The 24,678-nt window shown below is 44.7% G+C and overlaps 2 protein-coding genes across 3 annotated transcripts in view; one reads left to right on the forward strand and one right to left on the reverse strand.

Annotated features, from left to right (window-relative positions):
• Positions 1–491: 491 nt before the first annotated feature.
• MRPS11 (mitochondrial ribosomal protein S11) lies at positions 492–13,183 on the forward strand. The gene is made up of 6 exons (XM_081964845.1): positions 492–641; positions 1,684–1,791; positions 4,060–4,158; positions 6,317–6,446; positions 10,325–10,390; positions 12,846–13,183. The coding sequence occupies exons 1-6, from the start codon at positions 589–591 to the stop codon at positions 12,951–12,953; spliced, it is 564 nt and encodes a 187-aa protein (XP_081820971.1). The 5' UTR covers positions 492–588; the 3' UTR covers positions 12,954–13,183.
• The window catches only part of DET1 (DET1 partner of COP1 E3 ubiquitin ligase), a 47,669-nt gene continuing 24,772 nt past the window's right edge, over positions 1,782–24,678 (reverse strand). The window contains exon 5 of one of the 2 annotated variants that reach the window (XM_081964831.1): positions 1,782–1,836. In XM_081964831.1, the coding sequence (XP_081820957.1) occupies positions 1,797–1,836 (40 nt within the window). In that variant the 3' untranslated portion in view covers positions 1,782–1,796. Of the gene's footprint in view, positions 1,837–22,460; positions 22,583–24,678 lie in introns of those variants that run through there. The other variant, XM_081964832.1, reaches the window with a different exon arrangement.

Raw genomic sequence — 24,678 nt, forward strand, 5'->3', positions numbered from 1 at the left:
AGTGCTACGCCATACTTCATTTAATTGGGATTTACTGAACTAGGATCTCGTGATAGGCTGTACTATAAGTGAATGACTGATTTTGGATTGATCCAGGTTTGTAAATATTATTCTAGGATGTGTGTACAAGCAAGCTAACTTCTACAGCTTGGCAACTTGTTTTCTTTTCAGATAGAGGTAGAGAAAAAGTTGTATTCAGACCATGAACTCAGATGTTTAGCAGAGGATGAGTTTCTGCGTCATTATATATTTATAATATATAGCGATGAATAAAAGACATTTCATGCTCGGGAACACAACTATACCACCACCCCCAGATCGTACAACGCTTCTCGGCGGCCCTAAATCTGGTTCAAAACTTCCCCTCCGTCCCGCTTGAATCGTCAAGGGAAGCGAAGGGAATTAGACCCCAAGCGCCTGTACGGACGCTGCCAAGCCAGGGGGCGGCCATTGAAGGCTCGCCGGCTGGGCGCCGCCATGTTTTTTTTCCCTCCCCTCTCAGCCACGCATCGCGAGATTTGATCGGCGGCGGTGGAGACTCCGCCCTCTTTCCCCCTTGGAAGCCTCGGAGTCCCGGAAAAAAAAACCATGCTGGCTGCGCTGGCGATCGCCCGGCGGGGGCTCTTGGGGGGCGGCTCGGGGTAAGATGGGAAGAAGCGGGGTAGGTCGGCACGCCTTCTAGGACTGCAAAGGTCGAGTTCCCGCTTTGCAGCGGAGGAAGGCAGAAACCCAACAGGTCCAGCCTTCCCGCTGCGTTTCTGCCTCCCCCCCCCCCTTTAGCCTCCATGCACCGGTGATCTTAGATTGATGGAGGCTCCCAGACCAATTCAACGTGCATGATCTGTGCATTGGATGCATTTGCTGCATTGCATGCATTTGAGTTTGTCCCAAGTGTTTGCAAAGGTGTTAGAGAACTACAGTTCCCATCATCCTGACACACACACACACACACACACACACACACGCCCCGGGCAAACGATCTTAATCCCACCCTTTTTATCGCTGGGGCGAGGACCGCTTTTGGGGGCAAAACTCCAGGAAGCCTTTGACAGTCTGCTACTCTTGAGTGCAATCTCCATGCTTCCTGGGAATCATGGGTTCTGTAATCCCAGGCCAGTTGCAAGAGCTGGCTGTTGGGGATGGAGATTTGAATCCCCATTTGCTGCCCCAAAAGAAGAGAAATCGAGAAATCACACCAGGCATCAGCCAGGGGAAAGAAAAAGAAAAAAACCAGGGTCCCCCCCCCAAAAAAAAAGCTTTAAGCATTAGAAAAAGGTATTTGACAGGTTACCAATGTATGTGCCAGTTTCTTATTCTTTTCCCTGTGGTTTGTTTTATTGGATGGGTTGACAAAACGTTGTGTTGAATTGCTGTAATTGTGCTTAATGAAATAGTTTTAACTTTTGTGTTTTTACTGTGGCAAACCTTGATTGAATGGGCACGAAGGTTAGTTCTAGCTGAAAGAGGAAATCATGGAGGTAAGCAGCCATCCATTAACACAGCCCAGGTAGCTTGGGTGCCCTGGAGTCCCACATCTGGAAGGTCAAATCTTATAAAATTATCCTCTCAGCAGCTGGAAGCAGTGGGCCAGCCTTGGCAGTTCGTAGGAATTCTGCACTCGTTCGTCAACACGCTGTTCTTAAATTTGGATCTCTTGTTTTTCCTTCTCTGCGACTGCTCCAGCATCACTTTTTCTCGGAGTATACAGACAGGCATCCAGAGATTTCAAACATTACAGGAGAACTCAGCAACAGACAAAGAGCTAGATTCCACACAGTCAAAGGGCTTCAGGTGAGTTAACGTTGCACTTTCCGGGATGCAGGCAACTGCTTATTTCTAGGGGGGGGGGGGAAATGGTGTGCATAATTGCAATGCGAATTGGGCATTTTGTAAATAGGGTATTCCACCTAGCGGTATTTTGGAATGGGGGAGCAGGAAAAAGACAAATTGTGAAATGTAACACTTCAAAACCAGTTCCCAACATCCTGTCAGAGCTGAAGAAGCTTCTTGGGTGAGAAGCGAAACGTCTTCAAAAGAAAAAAAAAACAAGGAAGTCCAGTTGCCTCCAGAAAAAGCATCCTTAGTATTTCAAACCAGTACGCGTTTGTCAAAAGTTGCATTCTAAGGAATCCTTTAGCAAGATATTAGTTTGTCTCATTGTTTTCTTGCGTATTTACAAGATTTTTTTTTTAAACTATCAAAAATGTCCAGGAAAGAAACAAGCAGAAAAAAAAATAGCCATGTTTGCACGGGATTACATCAAGCATTGGAGAGTTTGTGAAGGTGTAAAAGTTAGGTTGCTTCAAGGAATTTTGCCAATGCAGAAACAGAACTCATAGTATTTGGTTTTTCAAGTTTTGAAAACATTGGATTTTTCTGAAATTTACTTATTTTTGCCATCATAGAATTATAATTTATGATTTGCCATCGTAGAATTGTAATTCATATTATTTTGGTTTTTCAAGTTTTGAAAACATTGGATTTTTCTGAAATTTACTTACGATTTTTGCCACCGTTGAATAATAATGTGTGATTTTTGCCATCATAGAATTATGATTTTTGCCCCTATAGCGATCAGCTGTTTCTTTATTTTCAGAGCTTTTAGGCTGATCAATATAAACTCTCAACTTTTAATTGGGACTAAAACGCTACAAGATATTTAAAAGCAACTTCTAGAGCATGTTCCAAACATCACAAGTAAAAACGCGAAGAGCATCAAATGAAAAGCCCGATTGCGTGACCCAAGAGGCAGCCAAAACAACCCAAACCATCAGCTTAATGGAACAGCCAGATTTTCACCGTGTTTCTAAAAGCCTCAAGGGCTTATTGATTCATATTTTTAATGATTTGAGTTTGGAAGAGAGCTGCATCAAAAGGCTGTCAGTCAAATTTCAGGAGAGGGAAGAGGCCCTTCAATTCTATTTTTTTAAATTAAAAAAATCACTCTCTTCCTCTTGAACACTTTGTGCCAGAATGAGATTATGTCTAGTTGGCTTTAGATGTCGTTATATAAACTGAGCATATATTGCGCTGCTCTTTGTTGGGATGCAGTGGCTCAGTGGCAAAAACGCTGAGCTTGTCGATCTGAAAGGTGGGCAGTTTGAATCCCTAGCGCTGCGTAACGGAGTGAGCCCCCGTTACGTGTCCCAGCTTCTGCCAACCTAGCAGTTCGAAAGCACGTGAAAATGCAAGTAGAAAAATAGGAACCACCTTTGGTGGGAAGGGAACAGCATTCCATGCGCCTTCGGCATTTAGTCATGCCGGCCACATGACCACAAAGACGTCTTCGGATACCGCAGGCTCTTTGGCTTTGAAACGGAAATGAGCATCGCCCCCTAGAGTCAGGAACGACTAGCACATATGTGCAAGGGGAACCATTACCTTATAATGCTCTTTATTTGATGTTGGCATACTGTATTGTGTGAAACTGACTGGCTTTGAGTTTATGAATAATGGCTTAGTGTGTTCCAGTGAGGTGAAATGCAGATTATAGAGGGGGAAATTGAATATCGGTACCATCCTATTGTGTGGGTATCTTTGAACAAATATAATCATCTTTTAATGAGCCCATAATCCCTTGCGGGATGGAGTTTGGGAAACTGAATGGACCTGAGTGTTTCCTGGCCGGATGCCCTTCCTGTCGTCAATGCAGAGTTATATTCACCAGATATATTCTCATGGTGCCCAGAGAGAGAAATATCTGTCTTTACCTAGGATCGAACTCACAGCCTTCCAGTTGTGAGGCAAGAGCTCTACCTCTAGGCCACCACACCACTCATCTTTGAACGAATGTGCCCATTGATAATCTGATGAAATAATCCTTACACCTCTTGAATAATGGAATGGGGAGGTGGTGGGGGACTGCCTAAGCCAGGGGTGTCCAAACTTGGGAACTTTAAGACTTGTGGACTTCAACTCCCAGAATTCCCCAGCCAGCATGGCTGGCTGGGGAATTCTGGGAGTTGAAGTCCACAAGTCTTAAAGTTCCCAAGTTTGGACACCCCTGGCCTAAGCTGTTGAACTGGCTGGTGCGTCTATCTTCTCTCTTTTTATTTTCAGCTATTTCCCTCCAGTGGTGGGAGAAGAAAGCTCCTTGCGGTGGGATGGAAAGAAGTTTGAAGAAATCCCAATAGTTCATATCAAAGCTACCTACAATAAGTAAGCGATTGGAGGTTCTTCGGGCAGAACAGTTAGCAATAACACTTAGAAGATTTATATACGAGTCCCTTTTTGGGAGAGGGGCGGTCTAAAAATCTAAGAAATAAATAAATACTGCCCCATAGAGCTTTACATCATTCTTCAGGCAGTTTACAATATCACCGTATTGCCCTGACAATCTGGGTCCTCATTTTACCCATCTCAGAAGGAGGTGACTCAACTTTGAGCAAGTCAGGATCAAACAGCTGGCAGTAGGCAGAATTAGCCTGCAATATTGCATTCTAACCACACTGCCCCCACGGCTCTTAATTATCTAATGCTATAGGTTTTTGTGGGTGGTGATTCAAGGGCACAGGTCTTTAATAACCTAAGTTTCAAGAGCTAAGAAATCAGCAAAATGCAAGCCATATTTATAGTGAAGTGCTGTATATAATGTTATATAGTGATGCTTCATAATGCCACCCAAAGTTGCCTTATAGTTCGATAGGCAGCTAATAAATTTTGGAAACAGATAATGATAGATAGATGATAGGTAGGTAGGTAGACAGACAGACAGACAGACAGACAGACAGATAGATGATAGATAGATAGATGATAGATAGATAGATAGATAGATAGATAGATAGATAGATAGATAGATGATAGATAGATAGATAGATAGATAGATAGATAGATAGATAGATAGATAGATAGATGATAGATAGATGATAGATTGATAGATGATAGATTGATAGATAGATGATAGATAGATAGATAGATAGATGACAGACAGACAGACAGACAGACATCTTGCAGGCACTCCTACTTGTTTCCCTTCCAACAGAGCAGCGTAGTCTCCAATTCTTCTGCCTTTGCCTAGTCTAAATTCTCACATAATTCACAGTGCATACAAGTAATTGCGTGTGAATGATGATGATGATGATGATGATGATGATAATTGATTCTCGTGTCAGGTTGGCTAAAGACAACCCAAATATCAAGAGGCTTATTAGAGTAAAGAAACTTTCAGTGAAAAAGCTGATCATTAAAGTTGCTTTGGGAGTTTGGGCAGAGCAAGACTGCAGTTGAAACGGGGCAGGATTTTTATTTGTTTCTTGGGTGGGGCTGTTTTGTAACCTAGGTTAAAGCTCTTGTAGAACTTGCACGGAAAGACCTTGGCAGAGAGGATGAAGAGATACTGCCTAGGGAATGGTCTGATATGAGCCACGGTGGCGCAGTGGTTAGAGTGCAGTACTGCAGGCTACGTCTGCTGACTGCCGGTTGCCTGCAATTTGGCAGTTCAGATCTCACCAGGCTCAAGGTTGACTCAGCCTTCCACCCTTCCAAGGTGGGTAAAACGAGGACCCAGATTGTTGGGGGCAAATAGGCTGATTCTGTAAACCGCTTAGAGAGGTCTGTAAAGCACTGCAAAGCGGTATATATTCTGCAGCTGGATAGTGGACAGGGTGAGAAGCTTGGAAAACCCCTCCCTACTTTCCTGGGCTGTAAAGGAGACAGCAGGAGATGTGTACTTTCAGACTTGTCAGATACATTAATGCACGAATTAACTTTGCAGTAAAGTGCAACTGATCCGATCGTGTTTTCTCTCTGCTCTACCTGGTAAGACTGACATAATGCTACAATCTTCGTGTCATTTCCTTAGAATGGCAAGCACTAATTTGAGTAATTTTCAGTAATAATTGTCAAGGAAAACATCTGAAAGTGACAGAGAAAGAGTCTCGGCGGCCACACATTCATCTCCCCGCACAACTTTGAGGATTAATTGCATCCTTCCAAATGGTTAAATGTCTACAAACAGACTGTTCCCATCCTGGTACCTACCAAAGACATTGGAACCAGAGCTCAGCAAACATACGGACTGGACCTGCTAAAAATTGCAGTCTGAGCAGATTTGGAGGGCAGCCAGTTGGGAAGAATTATCCTTTTTTTTTTTAGTCCATTTTGGGACGAGCCGTGTGTCTCAAAACTGGCAGCGATTCTATTTATTTTTTGCATCCTCGTTCACCTGCTTGCTATCTCCCTGTGGGAGAACGAGAATGCTAGTAGTTAAACTACTAGCCGTTTTTTTTTTCCAGACAGATTTGCAGGGAATCCAAAAATAGCACAGCATATGGGTTTCTAACAAAATGTTGTTCCTGTCATCCCACCACACCTGCAGCACTCACATCCAGGTTTTCACAGCTGAGAAAGTACCCCTGGTCCTGCTAACCTGTGGCTACATGGGGTTCAAGAACGCGAAGAAATCGACCGCTCTTGCAGCACAGACAACTGGCATTGCAGCAGGAAACGTAAGTCCTGTTCTTGGAACTAACTTTTCTTAAGTTGAAATGAGCAAAGACTCCTCTGGCTGACCAGAACTGGCTGGAATCAAGGTTCTTAAATCAGCAACTCTTAACAAAGGAATCCTTAGTGTTACAACCCCTAATATTTTCTTGCTATTTGAGGAGTCATTGTGGTGGGAGTTCCAAAATCCAATTGCTTACACATAGATAAGATGATCAGAGAACGATCACAAAGAATGATTATAAATGAACAGAGGCCAAGATCAGGGACTGATTGGTTTTATAGGTTACCGTATTTTTCGGACGATAAGACGCACCGTTGTATAAGACGCACCAAGATTTCGAAGAGGTAAGTAAGAAAAAAAAAAGATTTTGTCCTCCCCGGCCCCCAGGAGCATGCTGCAGGCTTCAGCAGGGCTGGGGGAAGGCAAAAATGCCCTCATTTTTGCGGACAAGTTTTGCCATTTTTGGCCTCACGAAATCCTGACCCCGCATCCCATTTTTGCAAAAAAAGGGCCTTCCCCCAGCTCCCAGAAGTACTCTGCAGGCTTCAGCAGGGCTGGGGGAAGGCCCTTTTTTTGCAAAAATGGGATGAGGGGTCAGGATTTCGTGAGGCCAAAAATGGCTGTATTCGGTGTATAAGATGCACCAACATTTCCACACTCTCTTTTTTTTGGGGGGGGGGGGGGAGGTGTGTCTTATACTCCGAAAAATACGGTAACTCTAGAAGTATTTGCGTAGTTTTTGGTTTTATGCCGTAAAAGGACAGAACTTTACTGATCCTAGTTTTGCTCCATCTTTTAATCTGTACCGAGGAGTGGGAAATCCATTTGCAAAGAAACCAATGAGCAGCATTAACTTCTTCCAGGTCAGGTGAATGGGTGAAGAAAGGATTACAACTGTACTTTTGGAGGAGAAGTCAAATACGCCAGTCTGGCTCATCGACATTGCTGAGCAGTGTGGATGAGCTACCTACCCAATGGCTACCCACCTAATGGCTAGGTCAACATATACCCCTTAGCCAGAATTCCCTCCAAAGGGATTCCAGATGTATGGGTAGTGTGTTTATAAACAAAGTTAGTCTTTGTTTAAGGACCACAGTTGGGACAGGGAATTCCAATTCCATTGAAACAACTGCTTTCCTGCTCAAAATTGACAAAACTGGTCAGTTCTGCTTTTCTTAAGTCTGTTAACCACTCCCCTGCCCTTGGGAATGCACCAGTCGCACCAGCCCCCATGCAAACAGCCAGGTGAATTCTCCATTGTGTGTATGTTTAGTCTCTTGCAATCCCTTTCTCTCCCGTCTCTCTGCAAGGGGCGGGGGGGAGAGGAAAAAAACAGATCACACTCAGGACAATGCACACTGGCTATTATGGCAGTCATTAGTTGTAAAGTTGTTTTTTTCCCCAGCACTGTGGTTAAGTTTGAACGATCACGGAAATGAAGCATTCATTAATCGAGGACTAACCTGTGCAGTCAGATCAATTGAAAACAACAGTATTTATAAAATACAATTTTGATTGAATACAATCAGAAAGGTCGGTGGTTGGAATCCCTAGCGCCACATAACGGAGTGAGCTCCCGTTACGTGTCCCAGCTTCTGCCAACCTAGCAGTTTGAAAGCACGTGAAAATGCAAGTAGAAAAATAGGGACCACCTTTGGTGGGAAGGTAACAGCGTTCCAGTCGCCTTTGGTGTTTGTAGTCCACGTGACCATGGAGATGTCTTCAGACAGCGCTGACTCTTTGGCTTTGAAATAGAGATGAGCACTGCCCCCTAGAGCCAGGAACAACTAACACATATGTGCAAGGGGAACCTTTACCCTTACCTTACTATTACTCAACTCCACTGTTGAAATCTTTAGTTCTCTCCCCAGTGAGATTTCAAAGTTTTAAGAGGTGCTTGTCCTAGAGAAGGAATGTTTTACTTATTTATTTACATCTCCTATTTCCAACCTGCCCATCTTCACCAGGTCTCCTGTTTCAAATCCCGTTATAATAAAATCTACTCGGCCATAAAATTAAGTCTAGGAAAGCCTGACTTGCTACTATGAGGAGTGTGATTCCCCTTCTCTTCCCTTCTGTTCCCCCACCATAACACAGCATTCCATGCGCCTTCGGGGTTTGTCAGCCATATGACCATGGAGACGTCTTCGGACAGTGCTGGCTCTTTGGCTTTGAAACAAAGATGAGCACCGCGCCCTAGAGTCAGGAATAGCTAGCACATATGTCCGAGGGGAACCTTTACCTGATTTTATAAGGTGTCAGGGAGGAGAAAATATAGTAAATCAAGAACTCCTTGGGCCCAGATGGAGGGTTTTTAAAAAGCCGCTAGATGGCAGCCTTCGCCCAATAGACTTACTGTAACCACTGTCAGGCTCCACTGGAAATTCCCATTAATCATTTTGGATGTAGGAAACATTTTAAAAGAGCTATGGCATAGCAGATATGGAAGGTTTCCAGCTGAGCATTTTAATTTTCCCCATTCTAAATGTAGCAAGATTCTTTTGTACTGCAAGCAAGCCATTTCTTCCCTGGTGGGTTGAATGTAAATGACTTTCGTAAGTACTTTTAACTTGTATACGGTTTCAGGTCTGGAAAAACGATGGTAATTCACAGCAAATACCACCAAATGTCTGGACATGCAGGACTTCAGCACCCAGCATTTCAGCCAAGATAATCAGTGGCTACTTTGACTGGAAATCTGGAAGTGAATGGCCAACCTAGTTTGTGGGAGGGGCTGCTGAAAATGTGTGATTTTTGCTCCGCCGCAAATCAGAAAAAGATCCCAGCCTTTCTATTTATACAGGGAAGAGATCCTAGATTTCTGCAAAGCGCCTTCCATCACGGTTGCCTCCCCCCCCCCTCAACCCCCCGTGTTCCTGTTCAACAAGTTGTTCTACTGGGGAAAAAATGAGCAGTTCCATTTAAGCCAGGATTATGGTCGGAGGTGGTATTCAGCAGGTTCAGACTGGTCACCCGAACCGGTAGCAGAAATCACGGATAGGTGGTTCCGGATCCTGTCGCAACCGGTACACTGCAACAGGGCTGGGCGTCACCACATGTGCGCTGCGCATACATGTGCATCACCGCCATGCGACGCCCCAGCTGCTCGGCGGAGTGTGGCAGGGTGGTGATGCGCATGCATGCGCAAATGGCCTGATAGGGTCAAATACCGGTAAGGAGAGTTGGCAGGCAGGTGGGCCCTCCACAGCACTGTACCGGAATGGTACCTGCTGCTCCCACCAGGCACCGGTATGCCCGTACCGAGGTATACCGCCTATAACCCACCCCTGCCTCCCCCACCCCAGCTCTATGCCATGTATTTAGGACACATGCATGGAAGGTGTACATGTGAGCAAAGTGCATGCATGGAAGGCCGGGCACATGCATGGAAGGGACGTGTGTGGCAAACTGGTGGTAACAAAATGTGAAATCCACATTTGCTGATCGTGGTGCTGATGAGGATAAACAGATCACGGAGTATCAAGATCTGAAAATCCAAGTGGGATTATGGCGTAAACAGGCTCCAGGGGGTCTCAGTGGTTATTGGCACACTGGGTGCTGTACCCCCCCATAAAAAGTCTTTATGCCCACGGAGGCCAATACCAGCTAAAGAAGTGGCAGCTGCGATTTTACATTGCCGTGAGCAGATAGTTTATCAAACGCCGATGCCGCCTGACTCTGAGCAGCTCTCAACAAAGAAAGCGCCGTAAAATCAATAAATGCCTTTTGTTCCGAAGAAAATAGCGGTCTTTCTCCCACTGAGTAGAAGCTCCTGTTCAGAAGAAAGGGCAAATAGGATCGAGGTTGAAGGTTGGAATCGCGGTCATTATACTCTGGTTCATTACATGACATGTTTCTTTCTTCTCTTTCCCTGTCCAGAAAGCAGCTAAGAAGGGCGTGCACCACGTACGGGTTGTGGTGAAAGGCCTGGGACCTGGGCGGCTGGTAAGCGCTTCCCGTTTCTTTGTAGTCATTCTTCGGGTGAGAGGGAGCCTTTATTGCCTGAACTCCTGCATTTATCAAGAGCCACAGCGATGGAGTGGCGTCGCTTAAATGGCATTGGGGTATCCGTTCTGAACTAGGCTTCCCAAGAGCATGAAGCAGACCCCTTGTCCCGACAAAAAAACCCTTTTATTAATTGACTGTGAATTCTGCTCATTCACATCCAGCAAAGTCTTTCGAGGGAGGATTTACAGTCACAGACCTTATCTGGCTTGGAGAGCTGACAGGCCAATATCTGCAAAACTTGGCAAGGAGTCTCGGAGAGTCACGAACCAATTAAGCGAACTAATTGTCTCCTGCAAACTCCACTCCCCTTTCGCTCCTCTTTTATTTCCTCTGGGAGGGGCCGTTCATCGTCCACCTGTGGCCTTACTCCCAAGTCAACCCCTATTCTTTAGCTGTTCCCTTTGTCTGGCATCTCTGCGCATGCACACACTGGGAACAGGCTCCAGCTGTTTGTCTGCCTTACTGCTGTCTAGCTCTGTAGGCACCTGATCACTGCCAGACGGCTCTGGCCCCCTCTCTGCCTCCAACACAGAGCCCTCATCAGAGCCTTCCCCAGACTCCAGGACTGGCCCAGATTCCTCCCCAACCTCCCCACTGTCCGACTCTGCTTCCAGCTTTGCTGGCCACTAGCAGACCACAGCTGTATCATGCAAGTAAACTGATTGCATGCCCTGGAAGCTTATTCTCGGTTTCAAACAGCCTTCCCCATCTGCTGTCCTCCAGCTGTGTTTGAATGGAAGCCCAATAATTTCTCAACAACGTGGCATTCCTCATGCTGGCAGGGGCACCGGAAACCAAACTTCCAACTCATCCATGGGACTGTCCAGGTTGGAGAGGGCTGCTGGAGATAATCCGGCTTGGCAGCACCTTGGCTGTGATGGTGAAAAGCTACATCTTTTTTCCTCCCACTTTGCACAATTTCTCTCCGCAGTTGCAACGTAATCCCAGAAGCTCTCTTTAATGTAAGACAAATTGGCATTTAAGACTTACGTACTGCTTCATAGTGCTTTACCAGCCCTCTCTAAGCGGTTTACAGAGTCAGCCTAGTGGGTCCTCATTTTACCCACCTTGGAAGGATGGGAGGATGAGTCAACCTGCCAAATTGCAGTCAGCCAGCAGTCAGCAAGTTTTCCCCCCATGCCATCATTCTGCTAAACAACTAATTCTCACAACACTGTCAAACTATTTACTAAGACTGCACAACTATTATTCTTTTCATCCTTCCTGTTACTTACCTCCTCCTACTTATGACTATAACCTTGTTGCATGTATCTTTATGATTTATATTGTTTTATTTAGTTTCCTAGTATAATTTTGATTGCTTATTTAGTATCCTACGACTATCATTAAGCGTTGTATCTTATGATTCATGATGAGTGTATTTTGTATGTACACTGAGAGCTTATGCATCAAAGACAAATTCCCGGTGTTCACACTTAGCCAATAAAGAATTCTAAATTATATTAAAGTAAGCAAAATATCTTTGAACAGTCCACAAGGTATGTCACAACTTTTGAGCACCTCTAATGTTTGGAAATTAAAAGTGGAAAAATTTGACACACCCTAGCTGTAGCATTAGGGTCACGGTGGCTCAGTGGCTAAGACGCTGAGCTTGTCGATCAGAAAGGTCGGCAGTTCGGCAGTTTGAATCCCTAGCCACCGCGTAACGGAGTGAGCTCCCGTTACTTGTCCCAGCTTCTGCCAACCTAGCAGTTCGAAAGCATGTAAAAAATGCAAGTAGAAAAATAGGAACCACCACCTTTGGTGGGAAGATAACAGCGTTCTGTACGCCTTCAGCATTTAGTCATACCGGCCACATGACCACGGAGATGTCTTCAGACAGCGCCGGCTCTTCGGCTTTGAAACGGAGATGAGCACCATCCTCTAGAGTCAGGAACGACTAGCACATATGTGCAAGAGGAACCTTTACCTTTACCTAGCTGTAGCAGGTGTACCTCCAGCACTAGCAGCTTTTTGAATCTGAAGCAGACAAGATTCTAAACTAGATTCCCCAATTGTTTCCTAAATATAAGGCCGCCTCCTTTGATTTCTAAAATGTTGCACGGGAGGGGTGGGGTGGGGGATAGAGATGTGCAAAAAGTAAGATGCTGCATATCTAGGGCATCAAACGGGAGATGCTGAAACTCTATGGAACTGCAGCAAAAGTTCTAAAAACCTTGTTTGAAAATCTTGAAGTAGCTTCTCACATTTCACAAAGCTGTCATAGAGACGGCGAAGCTAGGCTAATTTCGTACCTGGCCAAGCAAGATTTAGGGCTTTGCAGGTTATCCAAACTCAAGTACTTATGGTTTATCCTAGAAATTGTGCTTCAACAAGACCGTGACTTAGCATTCCATGAGCCCCGTGTCGATATCTCTCGTTTCCCTTTCAGGCAGCCATCCAAGGCTTAACCTTAGGAGGGCTGGAGGTGATCTCCATCACAGACAACACGCCAGTGCCGCACAACGGATGCCGTCCTCGGAAAGCACGAAGGCTGTGAGAGGAGTGGAGCCAGGAGGGAGAAAGAGAAGAGGCTGTGCCTGGATCTCCAATGGTTTATGCAGCCATCTTCAGGCAGATATTTTTCTCCCTGCAACTTTCAGAGCAGGGACAGGCTTGGGGGATTGGGAAGGCAACCCAGAGACTTATGTTTATAAAGTGTGAATATTAAAAAAAAAAAACTTGCCTCCGTCTCAGAGGGACCCTTGGAATTAAACATTTTTGCTTGGGGCTGCTTTCTGCTTCTAATGTTACGGACAGAATCGTTTTTAATCATCCTTTACAACCTGATCCAGGCTGGTTTGCGAGGAGCAGGTCTTTTTTCCAGTTGCAAAACGGGTCAGCTGGAAACTCCCACCATCTACAGAATTCCCCACTGTGCCATTTGGGATCCAACTCCCTATCTCTTATGTAGAGTTCACAGATCCACTTGCCACAGGGGGGCGGGGGGGGGGAGTTATTTTATTGCTCATCAGCAAGTGCAGAGATCCCATCTCTACTAGACGTTTTCTACTACCGTTTCCCCCGAAAATAAGACCTCCCTGGGTAATAAGCCCGATCGGGCTTTCCAGCACGTGCTAAAATACCGTATTTTTCAGAGTATAAGATGGACCTGAGAATAAGACGCACCAAGATTTTGAAGAGGCATTTTTTTTTTAAGTTTCTGCACTCTGTAGACCTCAAATCAGCCCGCTTTTCGCAAAAATTGGCTCTGTTTTTGTCAAAATAAAAAGGGCATGCATAGCCTTTAGGAGGCTTGTAGAATGCTCCTGAGGGCTGGGGGGGGGGCAAAAACGAGCAAAAAATGACCCGTTTTTCATGAAAACAGGCCCGTTTCTGTCAAAAAAGGGCATGTATAGCCTTTAGGAGGCTTATAAAGTGCTCCTGGGGGCTTAAGGGGCAAAAATGAGCAAAAGATACCCCATTTTTCGCTCATTTTTGCCCTCCCCAGCCCCCAAGAGCACTCTGGAAGCCTCCTAAAGACTATGCATGGCCATTTTTGCAAAGGGGGCGGGGTTTCAGGAGGCCAAAAATGCTGTATTCAGTGTATAAGAGGCACCTAGATTTTGACTCTATTTTTTGAGGGGGGAAAGGTGCCTCTTATACTCTGAAAAATATGGTAAGCCCTCCCCGAAAATATTGCAACGCAGCAGCAGCCATGAGGTGACCATGCTCGCCGCCTCCTGCACCTTATTACCCAAAAGTAATAAGACCTCCCTGAAAATAAGGCCAGGCGCTTATTTCGGGTGGGGGGGTTTCAAAAGAAAATAAGACCCTGTCCTATTTTTGGGGAAACATGGTAGTCAGTTAGGAAAAAGAGGGACTCCAGAACAGCTCAGTAGGAAGTATGAAAAATAGTTGTGAGTAAGCCAACATTAGTGAATATCTTGCATTCTGGACTTTAGAACAATGCTTACCATCCTTTTTCCCCGAATTACCCAAACCACTAATCAGAAAGTCTTATTGAAATTCAAGAACCAGTCATGAAGCTCCTTCTTTTAGGACTGTTGTAATTTCAAACAGTCACTGAACAAGTGATCGTAATGCCAGAATTGCGTGTATTATAAAAATGTTATCACCGAATGATCTTGACGGTGTAAATCAACCCAGGACCATCAGTCATTCCATGAATTTTCATCTTAAAAGGGTTTGCAGGAGGTTTGGGAATAAATTTTAGTACAGGGGACAATCTTTAAATGTCCCTGTTTTGATTGGGTAATGGGTTCATTTAATAATAATAATAACTTTTACTCAAAGAAAAAAGTACTTCCCAAATCTCAGTAAATTATTCAAAATTGGGCAAAAGGACTTTTTTTTTATTTGAGTAAACAAACGAACCCCATTACCCAATCAAAGGAGGGACATTTAAAGATTGTCACCTGTACTAAAAATTTACTCCCGAATCTCCTGCAATTCCATTAAGATGAAAATCCATAGAATTAACTGATAGTCCTTGATTGATTTGCACCATCAAGATCATTTGATGATCACATTTTTATAATACGTGCCATTCTCGCTTTACAACCATTTGTTCAGTGACTGAAATTACGACAGCTCTAAAAGAAGGGACTTGATGACCGGGCCTTGAATTTCAATAAGAGTTTCTGATTCGCGGTTTGGGGTAATTCAGGAAAAAGGTTGGTAAGCATTGTTGTAGCCCAGGGGTGTCCAAACTTGGGAACTTTAAGACTTGTGGACTTCAACTCCCAGAAATTCTGGGAGTTGAAGTCCACAAGTCTTAAAAGTTCCCAAGTTTGGACACCCCTGTTCTAGCCAATTTATTCAGGCGGTTTCTTAGAATCATAAGAAGGCTGTTTTCATGCCTGTGTGGTGTGTTCCAGACACAGGGTTGTTGTTTTTTAACCATCGTTGGTGAAACCACAGATGGCTGATGACGGAGACATATCGGGGATTATTCTGTGGAAGCATCTCTGAGTTGACTTGAAAGAAAGCAGGATTCTTTTAGTCTAGGTTCACACTACCTACACCTGGGATCCCCAGTGCCTCAGTGGAAATCTGGCAAGGGTCGGCATCACGGTTGCCAAGAATGATCTCTTGCCTGCTGCCGTTTTAGAAAAGTAGTGATAGTTCAACTCGCAACTCAAAAGTCGTAAGCTGATTTATGTACCACAAGGGCAGAGAACATGAGCCCAACCAACTGCAGCTCATCCAATAAGCCACAAGTTCGACAAACCAGAGAAGTGATGTGTACGGGCTGGGATTCCCTTGGAGAAACTGATCCAAGATAGTAACTCCGCTGCTTCAGAAGAGTGCTAAGCTTGTTTTTCTCCTGCAAACCCAACAAAGAGCAGATAACAGGTTAAACAAGAGTCGGAAGGGACTTTGTAGGTCATCTAGTCCAACCCTCTGCCCAAGGAGGGGACAGTACACCATTTCTGACAGATGGCAGTCCAGCCTCTTCTTGAAAGCCACCAGGGATGAACTACAACTTCCAAAGGCAACTTCTGTTCCATTGGTTGATTGTTCTCACTGTCAGAAAGTTCCTCCTTGTTTCTACGTTGAATCCTTGGTCAGTTTCCATCCATTATTCCTTGTCTGGCCTTCGGGTGCTTTGGAAAATAGCTTGACTCCCTCCTCTCTGTGGCAGCCCCTCAAATATTGGAGGACTGCTATCCTGTCTCCCCTAGTCCTTCTCTTCACTAGACTAGCCATGCCCAGTTCCTGCAACCGTTCTTCATACGTTTTAGCCTCCAGCCCCCCCCACCCCCATCATCTTGGTTGCATTGGAACATTCCCCCCCCCCCCAAATGTCCGCTGCAAATTCGCTGCAACCTGGGACAGCAAGCCAGACATAGGCAGACTGGAGCTCCAGTGTTCTTCCCCACCCCGCCAAGGTCTACCGTGATGTCAAACCTGGCTGCTGAGAAGATTGGGCAAATTAAGCCAGCCCTTGTTTTTGGAACCAAGAACGAGATGCTTGGAAGTTTTTAGCAAGCATGCTTTGTTCTTCGTCACGAGCACTAATGGGGCGTACGTTGTTCCCTTTGGTCCAGATGTCAGAACTAAAAGAGGGTGTTATATTTGCCTGCCTGCCTCCCTCCCTTTTGATTCCATTATTCCCCTTTTGGGAGGGGCGGAGGGTGGGGGGGGGCTCCTCTGGTTTCTAATGTTGTAATCAATTCTGCTCTTCTTTAAAAGGGCACCATAGTAACCAGACATTTACTCTTTTTTTTAACTCCTTCCTGGCTTTGTTATGTCATAAAGAGGGGATTTGCTTCCTTTTCCCACCCCCCACCCCCCAAAAAATTCACCTTTTGCCTCCAATGTTTTAGAATTCGAACCATTCCCCTCCCTCCCCTCCCAAGGTGAGATTTGGAGAAATGTTTTTCTCGGAGCACAAACCGGGCCTAGGAATGGCACAAAGGGACGTGGTCTACAGAGGCTGCTTACGAAAATACCCTCCTGCACGGTGGGGAGACGGCCAGCTAGAGGCGAGAACGTACCCTTGCACGTACGCACACAATTACGATGATTATTCCGCTAACAATTTGAAATGCACAGTGTGTGGGAAGGCTGGTTAGAGTTCCATTTACCTCTTAACAATAACGGAAACGGGGAATAATTTTGCAGTGGAGTTAAATTGTCGTAGGTATCACACCCTTCAGTTTTTAATTGGCCGGGTTTATTATTTTTTTTAAAGCGCGCGAGATTAATCATCTTGATTGGATGTAGGCTTTTTTTTCCCTCCACCCCTCTTTCCGCTGCAAAAATTTTTCCTGCTAAGTGCCGATACCAAAACAATGGCAGCTTCTCCCTTTATTTTGTGGAACAGCGGCCATCGGCCCGGTTGCCTAGGGCAGTGGTCACCAAATGATGGTCCTTGGACCACTGGTGGTACATGGAAATTTTTCGGTGGTTCGCAGAAAAATTATTTGCATTTTTTATATTGCACTAAATCAGGGGTCCTCAAACTACTGCCCCTAGGATGGAGACATGCAATGAGCGTTTGTGTTGCTGCAGAGAGTCTCGCCCCTTTGGGGTCTTTTTGTGCAGGTCAGAGCGGGGCAGAAATTCCGACTTGGGGTCTGCTTCAGCCTCCTGGTGCGGGGCTTTGGGTGAAGGCTGGAGAGAAGCATCGCTGGTGGTAAAGAGCCAGAGGGCCTTTTTCCAGTGGGACTGCATCATGGCCCGGAACTGGCTGACCATCTCAGCCCACTGAGCCTCCAGTTGCCGATACCTGGCCTTACACTCCCACAGGTCTTCCTTCTGCTTGGAAAGCCTATGCTCGTAGTCCTCAGTGAGGTGCTTCTTATTGCTGCCTGGGGGATTCTGGGAATTGAAGAGCACACATCTTCAAGATGCCAAGATTAGAAAACACCTGCCACTTATTACTTGTGGGACGCAGAGCTTGTTGATCAGAAAGGTCGGCAGTTCGGCGGTTTGAATCCCTAGTGCCACGTAACGGAGTGAGCTCCCGTTACGTGTCCTAGCTTCTGCCAACCTAGCCGTTCGAAAGCACGTAAAAATGCAAGTAGAAAAGTAGGAACCACCTTTGGTGGGAAGGTATCAGCATTCCATACGCCTTTGGTGTTTAGTCACGCCGGCCACATGACCACGGAGACATCTTCAGACAGCGCTGTCTCTTTGGCTTTGAAATAGAGATGAGCACTGCCCCCTAGAGCTGGGAACGACTAACACATATGTGCAAGGGGAACCTTTACCCTTACCTTACTATTACTCAACTCCACTGTTGAGATCTTTAGTTCTCTCCCTAGTGAGATTTCAAAGTTTTAAGAGGTGCTTGTCCTAGAGACGGAATGTTTTATTTATTTATTCATATCTCCTATTTCCAAGCGGCCCACCTTCACCAGGTCTCCTGTTTCAAATCCATCCCGTTCTAATAAAATCTACACGGCCATAAAATTAAGTCTAGGAAAGCCTGACTTGCTACCTTGAGGAGTGTGATTCCCCTTCTCTTCCCTTCTGTTCCCCCACCATCACACTGGCACAGTCTGATTCCTGTGTTTTTCTGGAAATATGTTTGTTTTGCACTTGAAATCCACCTAGCCTGGAAGCAGTAGCTTTTATTTTGCCAGTTGCCCATTAAGTCATGGAAAGGGAACATCTTGACAACTTTGCTCAATCCTGCAGTTCAGCATAACCTTTAGAAGGATTAGTAAACAAACTCCCATCAGTCTAAACAACACACACACGCATACGCACGCTTCAAAGCAGCATAAATCCTGAATGTGTGGCTAATGAAGGACAAAGGAGAGTTCCAGCAACTTTCCTTAACATTTGTGCAAAGCAAAGGCTAACATAGACAGGCTGAATGGTCATATTTAAGTCCATAATGTGGTTGATAAGCATAGCTTTGCTTGGCCAAGCTATGGAAAGGCGGTAGTTTTTTCAATAAATCATGGCTGATCAAATCATGCTTAGCACAAGAGTTTTTTTTAAAAAAAGTTGATCTGGGGTAGGAGGAAGGATCTCAGGAATTTGAAAAATAATGCAAAATATGTGGGGCCAGGGTTTTAGGGAGGGATTCCACTTTGCGCTGGAAGGCAAATTTTCTTGATTGCTTAACCTAGCTTAGTGCAGGGATGATCTCCTGAAGAACCAGAAAACATTGATATTGATCTCCAGAACCAGAAGTACCAAATATGTATAGCAATCCTAGTCTCAAATTGTTGTTAGTTGCAAACTCATGTCCGACCCATGGACAACGTTCCCGCAGGCCTTCCAGTCCTTTACCATCCTCTGGAGTCCATTTAAGCTCGCGTTGACTGCTTCAGTGACTCCATCCAGCCACCTCATTCTCTGTCGTCCCCTTCTTCTTTTGCCCTCCATCTTTCCCAGCATCCTAAAATATTTTCAAGCTCCTTAGGGCCCCAACAGGAAGCAGTTGTTGGAGCTAAGCAGCCACCATGAGAAAGAGTTGGCAAAACAGCTGGATCAATTCAAATTGGATCTGACGGAGGAAGAGGCTCAGCAGAAGCACCTCACAAATATAGGCTTTCCAAGCAGAAGGAAGACCTGAGGGAGTGTAAGGCCAGGTATCGTTGCTTGGAGGCTCAGCGGGCTGAGATGGTCAGCCAGTTCCAGGCCATGATGCAGTCCCTCTTGGAACAAGGTCCTCCTTGGCCACCAGTGACACTTCCCTCCAGCTGTCGCCCAAATCCCCGCACTAGGAGGCCGAAGGAGACCCCAAGTTGGCATTTCTGTCCCCCTTCGACACACACAAAAAGACCCTGAAGGAGAGGGACTCTCTGCAGCAACACAAACGTTCATTGCGCATATTAATCCCAGGAGCCGTAATTTGAGGACCCCTGATTTAGTGCAATATAAAAAAAAATGCAAATAATTTTTCTGCGGCCCACCAAAATTTTCTCACGTACCACCAGTTGGTGACCGCTGTTTTAGATCAACCTTGGCAATTTTAAGACTTAAGGACTGGGGGATTCTGGGAGTTGAAATCCACAGCTCTTAAAGCTGCCAACATTGGACACTCCCTGTTTAAGATTGCAAGCTACCGGGCAGCACCGACTGCATAATATACCGTATTTCTTGGAGTATAAGATGCACCTCCTCCCCCCCCCCCAACAAAAGAGCGTGGAAATGTTGGTGCATCTTATACACCAAATGCAGCCATTTTTGGCCTCCCAAAGCCCCACCCCCGCATCCCATTTTTGCAAAAAAAAAATATGGGCAGTTTTTCACAAAAACTCAGCCTTTTTTTGCCTTCTCCAGCCCCCAGAAGCATTCTGCAGGCTTCAGCAGGGCTGGGGGAAGGCAAAAATGCCCCCGTTTTTGCAAAACATGGTTGAAAAATGGGTCATTTTTTGCAAAAAACGGTGGCATTTTTGCCTTCCCCCAGCCCTGCTGAAGCCTGCGGAATGCTTCTGGGAGCTGGGGAAGGCAAAAAAGTCTGAGTTTTTGTGAAAAACTGCCCATTTTTTTTTTGCAAGTGCTCCTGGGGGCCAGGAAGGACAAAAACTTTTTTTCTTACTTACCTCTTTGAAATCTTGGTGCATCTTATATACCGGTGCATCTTATAGTCCAAAAAATACGTACTTGATAAAATTAACAATACCCTTCAGCCTCTTGCAGCTCTTGTCGATTGTTTTCTTAATCCCCTGCAACTATTTCCCCAAAGGCGGTAGAGCTGTAGCCCTTAGCATCTCCGCATTCCTTAAGTAAAATTTAGGAGGGCAAAGAAACTCAAGACCCCACCCCTTGTTCGTTCTTTTCGATCCTTCTCCACTCCCTGAGAGACACACAAGGTTTAATTGGCACTCTGGGAGCTTTTGTTATCAAACTGACATCAGGATTACTTCCGATCTCCGCTCCTTCCGTGTACAGCTGAAGACCCACCTCTTTCAATTATCTGGCCTGGCTCAATCGCAATCGTAATTTTCTCATTCCTCCTAACTGTTTTTTAAATTGTCCTTAATATTAATTTTAACTGTATATTGGGTTTTTACAATTGGGGTATTTTAAAGCTGATTTTTAACTGTCTAATGATGTAATTTGTTTCCTCCTCCGTGTATGTATGTGTGTTGTGTATGTATGTACATTTTTGTGTTGTTATATATCTTTTATGTTTATGCTCCATTGTACGCCGCCCCGAGTCCTACTTGGAAAGGGAGCGGCTAATAAATCCAAATTTATTATTATTATTATTATTAAACTGCCTAATAGCAACCAAGAATTCTGAATATGGTGAAAGAGTTTAATACAATACAATAGTAGAGTTGGAAGGGACCTTGGAGGTCTTCTAGTCCAACCCCCTGCCTAGGCAGGAAACCCTATACTGTTTCAGACAAATAGCTATCCAACATCTTCTTAAAGACTTCCAGTGTTGGGGCATTCACAACTTCTGGAGGCAAGCTGTTCCACTGATTCATTGTTCTCACTGTCAGGAAATTTCTCCTCAGTTCTAAGATGCTTCTCTCCTTGATTAGTTTCCACCCATTACTTCTTGTTCTACCCTCAGGTGCTTTGGAGAATAGTTTGACTCCCTCTTCTTTGTGGCAACCCCTGAGATATTGGAAGACTGCTATCATGTCTCCCCTAGTCCTTCTTTCTCTTAAGCTAAACATACCCAGTTCCTGCAACCGTTCTTCATATGTTTTAGTCTCCAGTCCCCTAGTAATGGACCACAGCACTTCTTTAATTCTCAAAAACCTCGAAGGGGAGAGCAACCCCCTCCCTTCCTCCCCAGAACTAACGTTGCTATGGGCCTCCTGCATTCTTAGGATCTATAATACACTGGTTGATGCAGGTTGGGTTCAACTTTTTCTTTACACTGAATTTCCTGACTGCCTAAATCCTGTACGCTGGCGAAAAACTGCAGCAACAGGAGCCTCTTGCCCAAATCTAGCCCCGTGAAGCAGGACCGGGCTACTTCTGCTGACTGCCAGCTGCCTGCAATCTGGCAGTTCAGGCTGCCTCCTTTTCCCTACTCCATCCGATTCAGATACCTCCAAAACGTCTACAAAAGGAACCTGAAGGCAGGATGTTTCCCAGTTTCTTTTTCCCACCAGCAATTGATCATCAGCAGAATGGTGTCTCTGGGCCTACCCCAAGAGTGAAAACAAAAAAAAGAGAGAATTGGGGGGCAAAGTCTTAAAGATGCGCAATATGCTCTTCAACACCAGCTTGCAAATGTAACTTCCATATTCTTTTCCTTCAGTTTGAGAGGTTGCTGACTCTTTCTTCCGGCACGTTGAACAGCCGTGTCGTTTCCCTGAACTAACCAGCCTCGTAGCCATATTCTCACAACGTGCAAGTCTAAAATGGGATCGGCTAGTTTGTGACTCAGGGTGCTCTACGGACCCGAGCAATTGAATTAGTTCAGTAAACCGTAGTTACCATGTCCTGCAAACACAATCAGTCAAGCGTCGCACGAAGGATTACACATATCGCCACCTGCTAACGTTTGCTGATCAGAATGCGGTTGGAAAACAGGAGAGTGGAAAAATACAACAACGTTTAGTAACCCAGCCCGTTGCTGTTCCAGGCCTGGGCTTAAATCAAGAGACCTCGCAGCTTAAAAGGATTCAACTTTACTTGTGAAGTGCAACCTGGCAAACACCAGTGTTTTGTTTGCTCGAATGTTCAACGGCTTAGCTCTAAGTTCATGGCTGGCCCTGTAGTGGCAGATCTCTGGATAAAGAGAAAAAAATATGATTGCAGTCACCAACTTTCCTGGGCAGTTTGTCAGAAATGGCTATTTTGGCGCTCTTTGTAGAACTTCCATTCAGCTCAACTCAACTCAACTCAACTCACAGGGATCGCTGCGAGTTGAGTTGAGGAATGCTATGTTGGGACAATAGGAGGAGTAAGCACTACTCGGTAGGCCCACTGCCTTGAGTTATTCATAAAAATAACAAAGGTAAGATAAAAGTAAAATAAATAAAAATGCAGATCGTCCTCAACTTAGGATCAAAATTGAGCCCGAAATATCCGTGGCTAAGTCAGACATTGGTTAAGTAAAGTTTTGCCCCATTTTTCGGCCTTTCTCACCAGAGTTGTTAAGTGAATCACTGCACTTGTTAAAAGTTAGTAACGTTGTTGGAAAGAGACTCTGGCTTTCCCATTGATTGCGCTTGTCAGAAGGTCTCAAAAAGGGATCACATAACCTCAAGACACTGCAACCGTTGTAAATATGAGTCAGTTGCCAAGCATTTGAATTTTGATCATATAACCATGGGGATGCTGCGATGATCATGTGAAAAACGGTGAGTTCAGCATTCAATACCATCTTACCGGACATTCTTCTAACTAAACTAAATCAGCTAGTGGTATCTGAACACATTTGCAAGTGGATCACAAGCTTCCTAACAGACAGGAAACAGCAGGCAAAGCTAGGCAAAATCACATCAGGTACCTGTACAATTAGCACAGGAACCCCCCAGGGCTGTGGGCTCTCTCCACTTCACTTCTCTCTCTATACCAATGACTGCATCTCAAACAATCCATCTGTTAAACTACTGAAGTTTGCAGATGATACAACAGTGATTGGTCTCATTCGAGGCAACAATGATACCACATGCAGATGGGAGGTTGAACAACTAGCCTCGTTGTGCGACTAGAACAATCTGGAACTGAACATACTCAAAACCGTAGAAATGGTGGTAGTCTTTAGGAGTAACCCTCCCATACTACCACCTCTTATAATACTCAACAACACAGTATCAACAGTAGAGACCTTCAAATTTTTAGGTTCTATCTCAAGACCTAAAATGGACACCTAACATCAAAAACATCATCAAAAAAGCACAACAAAGAATGTTCTTTCTGCCCCAACTCAGGAAGCTCAAACTGCCCAAGGAGATGCTGATTCAGTTCTACAGAGGAATTGTTGAGTCTGTCATCTGCACCTCCATAACTGTCTGGTTTGGTTCTGCAACCCAACAAGACAGACACAGACTTCAGAGGATAATCAGAACTGCAGAAAAAACAATTACTGCAAACCTACCTTCCATTAAGGACCTGTACACTGCTCAAGTCAAAAAGAGGGCCGTGAAAATATTTACAGACCCCTCACATCCTGGACATAAATTGTTTCAACTCCCACCCTCAAAACGATGCTATAGAGTACTGCACACCAAGACTACTAGACACAAGAACAATTTTTCCTGAATGCCATCACTCTGCTAAATAAATAATTCCCTCACCACTGTCAAACTATTCACTAAGGCTGCATTACTATTACTCTTAGTCTTCTCATTGTTCCTATCAGTCATCTCCTCCCACTTATGACTGCAGGACTGTAAAGTTGTTGCTTGTATCCTTATGATTTATATTGATATTGTTTCCTGATTGCTTATTTGTACCCTATGACTATCATTAAGTGTTGTACCTTATGATTCTTGACGAATGTATCTTGGTATTTTTATGTACACTGATAGCATATACATCAAAGAAAAATTCCTTGTGTGTCCAATCACACTTGGCCAATAAAGAACTCTACTCTACTCTACTCTACTCTACTCTACTCTACTCTACTCTACTCTACTCTACTCCAGTTTTTTTAAGTGCCAATGTAACTTTGAACCATCACTAAATTAACTGTAGTTAAGTCCAGGAGTATCTGTTTACAGGTTTGTCAGCTCTCCAATTTCAGGCAAAATTTGGTGGGGATTAAAAGAAGCAAAAAATATTAACTTATAAGGTGAGCCTTAGAGCCAAGCTGTGTTATTTTTTTCACTGTGAAAACAAATGAAGCCTCTGCCTCATCTCCCAAGATATGTATCACA

The sequence above is a fragment of the Natrix helvetica genome (assembly GCF_964273705.1).
Source record: "Natrix helvetica genome assembly, chromosome: 12".
NCBI lineage: Eukaryota > Metazoa > Chordata > Lepidosauria > Squamata > Natricidae > Natrix > Natrix helvetica.